Below are 15,005 nucleotides of genomic sequence, written 5' to 3' on the forward strand. Positions count from 1 at the left end.
TTAAAAAAAGTGGACTCTTACCACAGATGTGTTGAGGCCAGACCATCGTGGTCCGTACAATGAGCTGCACTTGTTGGTCTGAACTTTACAAGCAGACACGAGCAGAACCACCTCATCCGGATCAGTGGCCGCCTTCACATCCGAAAGACCTTTAGCCCAGGCAGAGGAACTCACTAGCCACATAAAGGAGAAGACCACCGTCACTATGAAGTCCTGGAGAACATCAAGAATACATGGTACAGGTAAGTTATGTCAATGTAAAGAAAAAAAATTGTGTTTCTTAGTAATTTATAAAATAAGTGTAAATGGTTGCCAGCACTTAAAAGGTTTGTCATTTCTCCTTTTTATTTATTGTGAAATAATCATGCTTGGTCCAGTATTTCATTAAAAAAAAGACTATTATGCCAAGCACTGCAGTAGTATTCTTTCATGCAAAAAAAGAAGGATTAAATTAAACACATTAATAAAAAAAAATAAATAAAAGCCTATTCAATGGTAGCAAATCTGGGCTATTTTGAAGAAAAAGAATGACCATCCTATCATAAATCTACATGGATTTTACTTGCAGTGAGTGTAGGACATAGGCTAGAAAGCCCATTAACCTGAAAATACACTTCCCAGCCCCTTTTTTAGGTACACCTTATAAGTACAGTGTTGGACCTCTTTTTGCCTTCAGAACTGCCTTAATCCTCTGTGGGATAGATTCATCAAGATACTGAAAATATTCCTCAGAGATTTTCTCCATATTTAATCCAAATTGACATGATAACATCACGCAGTTGCTGCAAATTTGTCGGCTGCACATCAATGCAGCGAATCTCCCGTTCCAACACATCTCAAAGGTGCACTATTGGATTGAGACCTGGTGACTCTGAATGGAATTTGAGTACAGTGAACTCATTGTCATGTTTAAGAATCCAATCTGAAATCATTCGTGCTTTATGACATGGTGCATTATCCTGCTGGAAGTAGCCATCAGAAGATGGGTGCAATGTGGTCATAAAGGAATTGACATGGTCAGCAACAATACTCAGGTAGCAGTGTTGGGAGTAATGAGTTACAAAAGTAATGTATTACAGTAACGTATTACATTTTCCTATATCACAGTGTTAGGTATTACTAATACATTTTCAGTAATATTTTACTCAGTAGATGTTCAGTAATGCTTGTGTTACAACAAACTTTTACCTAGCAAGACATTAACAAATTAAAATACAGCAGTTCTATTTCCTGTTTGTGGTTAGTGAACATACGTGTGTGTTGTCATTAATCTCCCTCTGGCTATTGGAACTTTTTACTTTGAATGCGGAATGATTTCAGCCTCTGAGCTTGAGGTCCGAGGCTATTGGCTCAGCCCGGATCACAGTAAAGGTTGGATTTCAGCTAAACTCTAATCTTAAAAATGTAATATGTAAATCTATTTTAGTATTTTGGTTATTGTTAATAAATAGTGCACCAATATAAATCATATCAAAAAGCATAAATAGAAGAGGGAACACAAGACACAAATTGTTAGACTGCATATAATCTCACTGAGCGAGCAGTGTACTGAGAGTGCGCAAGAAAATTTGCGCATGAGCAGTGCATATTTGAGAGAGTGTGAGAAAATTTGAGTGCAAGTAGCGTTTATTTGAGAGCTCACAAGCAGTTTTGTCCACAAACAGAGGAAATCAGTGCACAAGCATAATATTGAAAAAACTGTTCATCATGCTCACTTTGTGCATGACAGTTTTGGGTTGTAAGCACTTGAATTCAAAGTAAATAGAATAATGGCAACAATTAGAAAAACAAATCTGTATCTTGTCACGGCATTGGAGTTTCTATATAGTCCTATTGTGTCTAATATGAATATAGTCAAGCTATACACAGATATTGCCAGATAATCACTTTACCTCTACCATACTTTTAACAGACTTAGATCATTTGTGATTCTGGCTGTCATCCTTTCTTACATTGTCTTGAGCCTTCACATTGCCAATTATATACTATAATGTTAGTATCATGGATAGGTCAAAGTCATTCTGCTACATCATATCGCTTTCTACTGGATGTAAAATGCTCTGCAGTACAATATGTCATTTTAGAATGTTAAGTTCTAATTCTGTAGTTATTTTGGTGAAAGTAACTAAAAAGTAATTTAAGAGTCATGTAACAAATTACAATTCTGAGACAGTAATATTGTAATGTAAGGGATTACTTTTAAATAACAGTAGCAAGTTATCTGTAATGTATTACAGTTTGGAAGTAACTTGCACAACACTGTCAGGTAGTCTGTGGCCTGGACACGATGCTCAATTGGTACTAATGGACCCAAAGTTTGCAAAGGCAATATCCCCCACACCATTACACCATTACTAGCAGCCTGAACTGTTGATACAAGTCAGGATGGATCCATGCTTTCATGTTGTTGATGCCAAATTCTGACCCTACCATTCGAATGTCGCAGCAGAAATAGAGACTCATCAGACTATGTAATCGTTTTTCTAATCTTCTACTGTCCCATTTTGGTGAGCCTGTGTGAATTGTAGCTTCAGATTCTTGTTCTTAGCTGACAGGATTGGCACTCAGTTTAATCTTTTGCTGATGTAGCCCATCTGCTTCAAGGTTTGATGTGTTGTGCGCTCATGGATGCTCCTCTGCTTACCTCGGTTTTAACAAGTGGTTATTTGAGCTATTGTTGCCTTTCTATCAGCTCGAAACAGTCTGGCCATTCTTCTTTGACCTCTGGCATCAACAAGGCAATTGTGCCCACAGAACTGTCGCTCACTGGATATTTTGTCTTTTTTGGACCATTCTGTGTAAACCCTAGAGATGGTTGTGTGTGAAAAACCCAGTATCTCAGCAGTTTCTGAAATACTCAGACAAGCCTGTCTGGCACCAGCAACCATTCCACATTCAAAGTCACCTTTCTTCCCCATTCCGATGCTCGGTTTAAACTGCAGCAGATTGTCTTGACCATGTCAACATGTCTACATGCATTTTGTTGTCGATGATTGGCTGATTTGAAATTTGTGTTAACGAGCAGTTGGAAAGGTGTACCTAATAAAGTGGCTGGTGAGTGTAAATTCGACATGAAAGTAATTTATTACATAATTTACAAACAGTAAGATAAAATTAATTTTAGATGAACTGGATTTTTTTAAGGTGAACTGTTTCTTTAAACTAAATTAATATGGTTTACATAATAGGATGATTCATCAGAAGTACATTTAACATAACATAATTCCTGTGTTAGTTCAGATTATTTCAACATAGTGTGAACATCCAAACTAAGTAAACTGACCTAGACCTCTGAAAAGATTTGGTCTTGGTCTGAAATATGAGCACAACATGGAGCATACAAATCTAGATGTACCAAAAAGATGTCACAGGATACAAACATAAAAACATAAAAAGGGCAGAATGCTCAAACCTTCTTTTTACACAATTTACAAGTTATAATATTTACAGAACTTTTAACTTCCCCAAAATGATTTTTTACAGTAGACTGAAATCTTTAAAACGATATTTTGACTGAAACAGTTGCTTTAAATGCTTTTCAACAGTGAACAGTTAACTAAAAGGTCATTTTATGGTTGTTTTATGGTACTATGTGAAAACTATTTTGTAACCTTCCTTCTTAAGAGTGAAGCATTATTTTGGATGTTTAATAAGTTCAGTCACACATAGGGTTGTAACGGTATGAATTTTTTACGGTATGATAATCGTCTAAAACAATACCACGGTTTGACGGTTTCGCGGTATACGGTATTAAATAGTAATTCTCATAGCAAAGACCCTGAAAAGAATAAGAACACGTTTTCTGACTGAACAAAGGTTTTATTTCAACAAACTTTTGAAAGAACCATTTTAATAGAACTATAGAAGTCTTTTATAAAAATAAACTGAAAAATCTCCCATTTTAATAAATTAAATTAGAAGGAATAAACAAGCAAGGTCTTTTAAGATTAGACAAAAATAAACTTAAACTGTCCTTCCTTATAAGCAGGATAAATGGGAGACCAAAAGTGCAATACCAAGTTTATGGCTGTAAACATGTATTTAAAGCGTTGTTTTTTTTTCAGTCTAGGTTGTGATGAAGAAATGTAAGCATGTTGAGATTTTCAGGACTTAATCTTGACCGCTGAGGTGAGAGAATGTGTCCACTTGTACAATGAACAAATAAAAAAATAATAAATAATGTGTCAAAGTCCAAATAAACATGGTGCAAATCCTCAGTAAAAAAATAGATATAAATATTTACTATACTATAAATAGTTACATAACGAAACTAGATTCAATATGGAACATCCTTAGGTTTTATGTGCCAGCATGGATATGGTTGTCTGTGGATATGGATTTGGATATGGTTGTATGCAATGCAGACAAACAGCTGCACCTTCATTTGTGTCTTTTGAAAACAGCAAGAGCAGCCGTTCGTCTTTGCTGTTTCACTGTTTTGTCATGTTTCTGTGCTGCTGTGCATGCAAAAGTACTTAGTATGAGAATTATTTCATGCAAAACTTTTTTTTTGCGTTTTATTTAGCCGCGCAGAAATCTCTCATTCCGTGTTGTTCAAAAAGCTCAGTGTTGGTCCACAAACAAAAGTGAAACCTATGCTTATTGGTTGTGATATAGCGAGTTTGAACCAATCTGGGCATGGAGGAGGGACAATGCATCAATGTATCGTGTCTGGTTTGTCCAGAGACACAGTGACGAGCGTTTCTTTGTCAAATCAGCGTTGTCAAATGTTGATGACGTAACCGCACTGATTCCGGAGCCTCTGAAAGTCCGCGAATGTTATGTGATACAGCATACTGGAAAGCTGAGATTCTCTTCTTTATGCCAATCTTTGAATTGTATGAATCGGATCAGCGGATCAAAAGTTATTAAACATTTAAGAGCAATACTTATTTTTAGCCGCGGGCGGCTGTCTCGGTCTTTAAGGGTTAAAACCGTTGATATGCAATTGTTCATGGTATGATAATCGTGCACATTCAAATCGTGGTAAACCGTCATACCGGTATATTGTTACAACCCTAGTCACAAATTATACATCATAAAAGCATGAGTTTATACAACAGTGCAAACCAGGACCAAATGTATCAAGTGTGAACACACCAGGGGTCTCATATATAAACATGACGTAGGCAGAAAACGTGGTGAAAACCCATGCAAAGGCTATGAACTATAAAAAACAAACTTGATGAGAGAATGTAAACAGTGATAAGTAAACACTACGTAAACTCTTAGATGAACCACTCTAAATCATTATATGAATCATAACCATTAACAAATACATTTACATTAATTCTGGGACATTCATTTACTTTTAAAAAAGGTTACAATGCAAAGGTTTATAAATGAGAAGACCCCAGCTCATGTCTTATCAATTATCTCTACACTGCAAAAAATAATTTTCTTACTTAGATTTTTTGTCTTGTTTCTAGTCCAAATATCAAAAATTTCTTAAGTCAAGAAGAATTTTCAACACAAGCAAAACATATTGTCTTGTTTTGCGAAATATTATGCTAAAATTAAGTGTTTTTCCTTAAAACAAGCAAAATAATCTGCCAATGGGGTAAGCAAAATAATATTGTTTTTCCTTTTGACATAAGATTATTTTGCTTACCCCATTGGCAGATTATTTTGCTCGTTTTAAGGAAAATTTTGCACATTATTTCTGAAAACAAGATAATATGTTTTGCTTGCCTCGAAAATGCTTCTTGATATAAGATTTTTTAGATATTTGGACTAGAAACAAGACAAAAAAATATCCAAGTAAGAATATCATTTTTTGCAGTGAAATATCAAATATTTTCTTAGTCACAGTCTACAAAGATTTGAGGATATAGAGATGTCTAAAATGAAACCAGTGCTTACAATGAGAGGTCCGCGGTTGTTTTCACGGTACTTGTTCTGGAAGAAGATATACACCACAGTGGCCAGCAGAGAGTACAGAAAGGAAAACACAGCAATGGTGACAAAGAACTCAGCCGAGAAGGAAAAGTCTCCAATCAGGTAAAGCCGCTCTTGTCTCCTTCCCTCACACATCGGTACATCAAATTCCACTTGGTTCAACCTGTTTCATATAAGGCACAAAAACATCACTCTTGTTTTGTCAGCATCAGACTAGCGTAACATTCTTGTTATAAGGTTACTTTAGTTTCTGTCTGTTTCTGTCTTGTCCTTCTTTGATAACTATGAACTTAAAGCTCAAGCATACAGAATAACCTGAGGGCTTCTTCATATTGCTTTGGACATTTTGTGTGCGTGGTTGACCTTTCAGGGCAACAACTTGGACACAACACTCATAAAAATATTATTGCTCCTTGCTCAAACTACTCTTGAAATTGAGCTGAAACAGCACAGCTCTTGTGTTTTAGGGACAACTATATTGTTTTATGTTCAATCAACTTATATGGTATGGTATACAATATGGTGGTTCAGTGGTTAATACTGACGCCTCAAAGCAAGAAGGTTGCTGGTTTGAGTCCCAGCGGGGACAGTTGGCATTTCTGTGTGGAGTTTGCATATTCTCCCCATGTTTATGTGGGTTTCCTCTGGGTGCTCCGGTTTTTCCCACAGTTCAAAGACATGCGCTATAGTTGAACTAAATAAACTAAATTGGCCATAGTGTATGTGTATGAATGAGTGTGTATGGATGTTTCCCAGTACTGGGTTGCAGCTGGAAGGGCATCCGCTGTATAAAACATATGCTGGATATGTTGGTGGTTCATTGCACTGTAGCAACCACTGATGAATAAAGGAACTAAGTTGAAGGAAAATGAAATGAAAGAATCAACCTAAAATGATAAAAAAACATTAAGTTAACTTAGTTAATTTGAGTAGGACAAAATGAAGGGATTGTGTGGATTTCAGCAGTTTTTAAAGTAAATGTTTGTGAGTGCAAAAGAATTCCAGCCAATCAAAAACATTAATCTATACTAAATTATAGTGACGCTTCATTACAGCACTTAGTAACCTTTTGTTTTTTAAATTGATATTGGATGCCTTTTGTAATTCTGTTACCACAATGGATACCAATGTGTGTTTTCCAGCATATGTGTCAGCTTTCTGGTTTATTTCTTGAGAACAAATGAATGAAGGTGTTTCTGTCTTCAGAAAGAATGTCTTGCTGGCTTTGAGAAACTGAAGATAGGCTTTTAGGTTGCTTAGGTGGTTTCACTGTTCAACAAAATAGTTGAAAACTAACTGGTAATCTGTCAGCTGAAAATGTGATTAAACACTTAATGGGGTCATGATCCAAACAAATCTAAATTCCCTTGATCTTTTTACAAATAAGATGTCATTGTACTATAAAAAGTACCTTGTATGTTACCTTGTTAGAAAGAAAATTGCCTAAAATCAGATTATATTGAAATCACACATTGTGAATAAGCCACTTTATCTTGTAGTAGTGTGTCTAAACTCCGCCTCCATATAAGATCCAGGGCTCTATTTTAATGATCTAGGCGCAAAAGCATTAAGGGCGTGTCCGAATACACTTTTGCTATTTTAGGGACAGAAAAATACACTCTGCGCTGTGGCGCATGGTCTAACAGGGTTGAGCTTATTCTCTTAATGAGTTATGGGTGTGTTTTGAGAATAAACCAATCAGAGTCTCATCTCCCATACCTTTAAGAGTTCTTGAGTCGCACCATAGCGCATTTGCTATTTACATGGCAGACTTTGTACGTGGAAAAACTGAATGCTTCACGAAAGAAAACAGTCAAACAGACCATCTTCAGCACGCAAATGAGAGATGAGCCTCCTTTACCTTTACTTTCTCTTTTTCGTGGATAAGGAAACGTGTTGTACGCACAGACATCCATTAGCCTAAATAGTTAATTTAGCTTGTTGAGCACAAAGGTTAGTTTTAAAAACTTTTCCAAAATTCAGTCCTAATTTCCAGCAAACAAATAAATGAACAATAATAACAAAGTGTGGTCAAAAAACTGAGTTATATACAAAAACACATGCCATGTCTCATATGGTCTAAAATCTGACAGGTGGGCAAATCTAAGCTTATTTTTTATAAAACAAATATAAATAGGGATATAATAAATAATACTATTGATAATAGTAATATTGTACAAAAGCAAATTGTCATGAATAAACAAAAAAAAAAGCCCCCCGAGATGAACAAGGCATGGGAGCAGTGGTTTTTATATTTATGTATAAAAAAGTAACTATTGTAATATTTTGATCCTTTAATTCTTTTTCATTTAAAGATATTTACGTTATGCTGTGCATCCTGTGTGTATGTGTAAGCGAGGCATACAATAACGTGCTCTGCTCTGCACTTTAGCCCTGCTTTAAGCTGGTCTATTGCGCAGTCTATTTTAGTTTCTCAAATTAGCAACATGCCACAATTGTGCCTTTACACACCTCCTTTTTTTACCAAAACACCTATGGGCACACATGAGCGCAAATACATTTGCTATTTAAACAGCGTGGTGCAAAACGTCAAAATGACTCTAGCATCAAGCTGAAACTAGCAAATACATTTGCGTCACGCCTTGCACCACATTGCGCCGGATGTATGATAGGATCCTCAATGCCTGCTTCTACTTCATTACCTGTTTAGCTAAACCCACTGATTCACACTGGAGTCAGTATAAAAATAACGAAAGATTCCAATGCTAGGTTATGCAAAAAACAAATTATAAATATGCTCAGAAGACAAGGCACTGTGTCGTGCCAAGTTTTGGAATTTTTTTTTGCATTACCTTCTTTCTGACCTCAACATTAGGAAAGAGGACGAATGTTATTTGTAATTTAAGAACTTTGTCCTTTGTTCACTTCATTTTACAAACAAAACACAATTCATTGCAGGATTTTTGAAGGCTGAACCTTCCATTTTACATGTACTCAGTATATGCATTTTTAAGTAAATCACATCGTCCATCTATGATATGAAACATACATGCAAAAGCTGACATCAGTGAACACAGCTGTCCTTATTATTTTCATTCATTCATTCATTCATTCATTCATTCATTCATTCATTCATTCATTCATTCATTCATCCATTCATGATTCATGTTCCTTGGGCTTAGTTTCTGATTTATCAGAGGTCGCCACAGCGAAATGAACCATTGTCAACTATTTCGACATATGTTTTACGCAGCAAATGCCTTTCCAGCAGCAACCCAGTACTGGAAAACACCCATGGTAAACTGGGAAACACTCTTACATTCATAGACACACTCATCCACTATGGCCAATTAAGTTCATCCAAGTCACCCATAGCACATGTCTTTGAACTGTGGGGGAAACCTCAACATGGGGAGGACATGAAAACTCCACACAGAAAGGCCAACTGGCCCAGCTAACTATTTAGCCACAGTGCCATCCCTTTACAATTTTCAAGAGTTCACACTTAGCTGATGATTGATAATAAAGCGTGTTTGGCATGCTGTGCCGGGAGAGGCCCATGAGCTCAGAATATCCTTGAGCCCGGGACTCCCTCCTGTTTAAAGGGTGAGAGGAAAGTTTGAGAACAGGTAGGTCTCGAGAACTCCCCTACTTGTGAACTGCTGTCTGCTTGTGAATATCTGACTAAAAGTGGCATTAGGATGCTATTTTGAAGTAGTGAATTAACTTATGGTGTATGTCTTTGGATGGTGAGAGGAAACTGGAGAACCCAGGAAAAACCCATGCTAAACATGGAGAGAACATGCAAACTCTGCACAGAAATGCTGACCGGCTTGGAGAGGGCCGAACCAGCAGCTTTCTTGCTGTGTGGCAAGAGTGCTACCCACTGGGCCACCGTGCTGCCCTATCAGAGAAGGGGAGGAGTAGGGGTGGAAAGGGGGGATTCTTCGAGACGAAGATGACTGGAATAGAAAGCTGTGGTAATTTATAGTGTGTCAGTATTCATCTGATTGGTGCATATAAACGGAGTTAATGCAGTACCAGCTGTGTTCAGTCATAAGCACGTGATCCTCTCGAAATTACTTTCAAGAGTTCACACTTAGCTCATGATTTATTATAAAGCTTGTTTGGCATGCTGTCCCGGGAGAGAGCCCTGAGCTCATCAGATCCTCGAGCTTGGGGATCTCTCTCATTTGCAAGGCGAGAGGAGAGTTTGAGCTCAGGTAGATCTTGAGAACTCCCCTGCTGTAGTAGCTAATGAACAGATAGTAATTGCTCTTAAGAGATAACTACTTACTAGGAGCATGTCCATGGTGCTGATTTGGATTGTCAAGTAACTTAAGTTGCATGTTTTTGGATGGTGGTCGGAAACAGGGAAACCCGGGGGAAACCCATGTGAGCATGGGGAGAAAGTGTTAAATCCACACAGAAACGTCAGCTGGCTTGGTAAGGACTAGAACCATTGACGTTCTTGCTGTAAGGCAACAGTGCTAACCTCTGAGCCAACGTGCCACCCATCTAGGAAAGAAGGAGGAGTAGGGGTGGAAGGGGGGATTCTTCAAAACGAACATGGCTGTTATATGGAACTTAGGGTATTTATAGTGGCTTAGAAATCGTCCGATTGGTGAATCATAAATTGAATAATGCGTGACCGGCTGCAAGCAATCATAAGCACATGATCCTCTTGAAATTAGCTTATAAATAAACTTCACTTATAAATAAACCACACTTCGAAATTAAAATATGGAGCAAATAAGGTTTTCTTCAGATTCTAATTGGCCAGTCCTATTCAAACAGTTTGGGATAAAGCAGGACAGAAAGTAAAGCAGTTTCCCTTAGATTCACAGATTTATTATTTGAACTAATAAAGAATTTTTGCAGTTGTAACTGTCAGCACACACAGAGAATATAAAAATAAAATGATCATAATCAAATACTTCTCTGCAGAGAATATTTAGCGTTGCTATAAATGAGCCTTACCTGAACGGGTAAGCGAAGTTGATGGCAATACTGAGGTTGCTGTCAGACTTGTTGATGCAGTCCACACTAACCCGCATTTGCCCAGAGTAACCTCCACATGTTGCAAAAGCAAAGATGGCAAAAAGCTGAGGGAACATAACATGATGCACAACAGTTTTACAATTATGACATTATAGTGTCTGATCATTTAGTCATACATCCATTTAAAACCACTCTATTAGATAGACCTGTTTATCTGCTCATTATTACAAATCTCTAATCAGCCAATTACATGTGAGCAACTCATCGCAGTTAGGCATGTAGACGTTGTAAATACGGTCATCTGATCAGAATGAGGAAGACAGGTGATTAATGTGTCTTTAAATGTGGCCTGTTTTTTGGTGACTGACAAGCTGGTTTGAAACTTCTCATCTACTGGGAATTTCACACACAACCATTTGTGCAAACTCACATTTCTTTAACCATTTCTGCAAACACACAACCATTTCGAGCTCACAAATGAAAAAATATCCAGTTAGGAACAAGTGAATGTACAAATGAATGATATAATAATGCGAATGCAATCTCACAGCAATACATAATCGTTTGATTTAGTGGTTAATTCTTATTACTTTGTCCATTTTTGTATGATTTGCTCGTCCACATAATAGAGTAGGTTTAGGGGTCGGTTGGGAGCACGCCTGACTTTAAAATGTTAAAAATCACACGTACAAATTTGCCACTTTTATGACAATATTTAAAATAGTTACGTTTTATCATGAGATCGTGCTCTTCTCCCCCTGCTCACAGACACGCTTCCAGCCGGCACTTCAGGCTCCCCCGGACAAAAACCAGCAGATTCAGGAACAGCTTTTTCCCCAGAACTGTCTCCCTTTTGAACTTTGCCCCCCACTGACTCTTTTGCCCCCTCATCACCCCACTGCACTACTTAATATTTGCACAATTAAAATTGCACATATTCATTTCACTACATTGCACTCATTTATTTGAATTGTACATATCCTTTGTACATTTACATTTGTAATTATGTTCATATCTATCTGCATACTTCTGATTATTAATAGCAAATTGTACATATATTCATCTATTGTTATTCTCAGTTTATAGTTATTCAACCTGTATATAAGGGGCGAGGCAGTGGCGCAGTAAGTAGTGCTGTCGCTTCACAGCAAGAAGGCCACTGGGTCGCTGGTTCCAACCTCGGCTTAGTTGGCGTTTCTGTGTGGAGTTTGCATGTTCTCCCTGCCTTCGCGTGGGTTTCCTCCGGGTGCTCCGGTTTCCCCCACAGTCCAAAGACATGCGGTACAGGTGAATTGGGTAGGCTAAATTGTCCGCAGTGTATGAGTGTGTGTGTGTGTGAATGTGTGTGTGGATGTTTCCCAGAGATGGGTTGCAGCTGGAAGGGTATCCACTGCGTAAAAACTTGCGGGATAAGTTGGCGGTTCATTCCACTGTGGCAACCCCGGATTAATAAAGGGACTAAGCCGACAAGAAAATGAATGAATGAATGAACCTGTGTATAATGTTCATAGTACGTCAATCTGTAAATATTAGCCATAGTTTTTCTATAACTGCACTTTATAACTTATACCTATATCCTGCACTTGCTGCTACTGCACCGGTTAGACTTAAACTGCATTTCGTTGCCTTGTACATGTGTAATGACAAAAAAGTTGAATGTAATCTAATCTAATCTATAGATCCCCATGGAGTTAATGTCACCAAATGGGATCAATCCAGTTATTTTTCACCATCACCACACAAGGAAATGGGCCATTCAGTTTAGATCATGCAGTTGGACAAAGGGTTAAACTGGTGGTGTTAGAGCATAGAAAGTTGTTTTGAACAGTAAACACTTCAGTTGTATACAAAATGACCTTCATACCCTCATTCACAATTCTCCACATTAGTCACGAATACAGTCCATTTGAAGAAGTGAATGAAAACATTAAGCATTAAAGTTATTTGACACATAGTGAGCTGTCTGTCTGGTGATACAAAGTATTTTGAGTTGGACCAGAGTCTAGCCCATAGGTTTACATCAGTTATATGCTCATTTATTTATCAGAATGTCGACTATGGTGTTAGACAACACTACAAATGGTTCCTTCCACAATTAGCGCTCAATTTAAGGGTATATAGGAGTGACTTCAGATAGCAGTTGAGTTACAGCTGCAGAAGAAGAATTAGCAAACTGAGGATACAACACACGTGAGCTGATCAAAACTAAAGATGAATTTTAGGAAGGTTGTCTAATCCAAGTGCCAATTTTTGTTCTGAAATTTGTATAGTGGGATTAGAATTTGGCAAAAACAGCATGGATCCATCCTGCACCATACAAGCTGTTTAGGCTGCTGGTGGTGATAACAGTGTAGTGGATGTTTTATTGGCATACTCTGGTCTCCTTAGTGCCAGTTCAGCATCATTTGAACACCACAGTCTTCCTAAAGTATTGCTGCTGACCATGTTCATCCCTTTATGAGCACAGTGTGTACAGCTTGTCAACTTGGCTACTTCCAATTCAAATCACTACAACCTAGTTTTCTGAACTTTGTAGAGAGCTCATTAGACTTAAATGACATCCAGAGTCACCAGATCCTAATCTGGTAAAGCACCTTTGCGATGTTTTGTAACAGTGGATTCATATCATGAGAAATCTGCTGGAACTGTGTGAAGACAATTGACAGGCCTTTGACAACAAATAAATGAGAATGGTTTCAAGCAAGAGAGCACATTTTTTGTGTGATGACTATGCTGAGATATTGGGAAGAAATGAACAACATGATGTGCTTCGACTTTAAAGTGACTTTGTCACGAGGGCATGAATAAAAGTTGAAATGGCAGAGGGGTATCCAACGTCGCCAGTTTGCATGCATAGTGTGAGAAATTAACTGCAGTTGAACTTGTCGAAAAAAAATGAAAATGAAATGTCCAAAATCTCATATGGTGCCATGACGAAGACAAACTGTTGTTGTGTAAAACGCCACAGAAACGAATTGTGACGTAATGGTGTTATTCGAACTATAGCTGCATCCCAAATGGCACACAATGCACTATACACTTATGCACAATGTACTTATGCACTTACACACTCAACTGCATACACTGTACAAAATGAGGGTTCCACACAATTTATTCATATTGTCCCAACACAAATTGATTAAGTTAACTTAACACTGATCAAATTTATGTGGATTGAACATATAAAAATTAAGCTGTCCCAATGAAACCTCAAGATGGTGTTGTTTCAGCTCTTTTTTAAAAAGTCGTTTGAACTAGCAAAAAAAATCTTTTTTTGAGTGTAGTAAATGTATAGTCTCGTCAAAAATGAAGCACATGTTTTTTTCCTAAGTGGAAATTCAAACCGTTTCCCAGATGATGTTTGACAGTTGCCAAATTAGTAAAATGAATGACAAAACTACCAAATAATATCTGCTATAAGTATAACCACATTAACCATTGGGAGGCGGTATAATTACTCTCTAGGAGAATTTAGCTCTCACAATCCAAAACAAATAATCCAACATCAGTGCCTGAAAGCTCCGCCCCTTCTGCTACATAAGCAAAGCAGCAGCCATTGAGTGCGTGAAGTGTAAAACATTCCACACTTAATTTTACTGAGTGAATGAGTGCATCATCAGGGTATTTAAAGTGCACTTATTCATTTTAGCGTAGTTTTCAGTGTAAATGCAATACTTACACTATTTATACTACAAAATGGCGTAGAATAGTGCATAAGTATGTGATTATGCGGGACACACCTTTTGTACTATAACATGTAAAAAAGGATCATGAAAGCAACATTCAAAAAGCAACTCATGTAAACACCTTAATTCTATTAGTGTCTAATTCAGATTAAGGCAAGTAATAAGATTATTAGTGATGTCCATTTAAAAATAGTCGGTCTAACAAAGCATTAAAACAGTTTTGAAAGAAAAAGGAGGTCCAAGGATTTCAGCGAGTATGTTACAAAAACTCTACATTGACATGAGAAATGTTTCCACACCAGCTAGAAAGGACAGTTTCTAGCCGAGTTAATTGGCCTAATCATTATTGTTTTATTTAGATTCTAGATTAGCTCCAGCAATGTGAGTCTGTGGTCAATTTCAATTAAGTGGGAGCCATTGTAAACAGGTGATTAATTCTCATCCGGAGGCGTCAAACAC

At 37.4% G+C, this 15,005-nt stretch overlaps 1 protein-coding gene across 7 annotated transcripts in view; it reads right to left on the bottom strand.

The window, feature by feature from the left end:
• The window catches only part of synpra (synaptoporin a), a 97,988-nt gene that overhangs the window by 8,119 nt on the left and 74,864 nt on the right, over positions 1 to 15,005 (bottom strand). For all 7 annotated transcript variants that reach the window (XR_015502518.1, XR_015502515.1, XR_015502516.1 and 4 more), the window contains 3 exons: positions 10,840 to 10,964; positions 5,863 to 6,061; positions 22 to 213 (listed from right to left, as the gene is read on the bottom strand). Coding sequence is in view for 4 of the 7 variants with exons in the window: in XM_087273673.1 (XP_087129799.1) it covers positions 22 to 213; positions 5,863 to 6,061; positions 10,840 to 10,964 (516 nt within the window). In the remaining 3 variants the exon portion in view is untranslated. The remainder of the gene's footprint in view (positions 1 to 21; positions 214 to 5,862; positions 6,062 to 10,839; positions 10,965 to 15,005) is intronic.

This window comes from Danio rerio, chromosome 11 (genome assembly GCF_052040795.2).
Source record: "Danio rerio strain M-AB ecotype USA chromosome 11, GRCz13ab, whole genome shotgun sequence".
Taxonomy (NCBI): domain Eukaryota; kingdom Metazoa; phylum Chordata; class Actinopteri; order Cypriniformes; family Danionidae; genus Danio; species Danio rerio.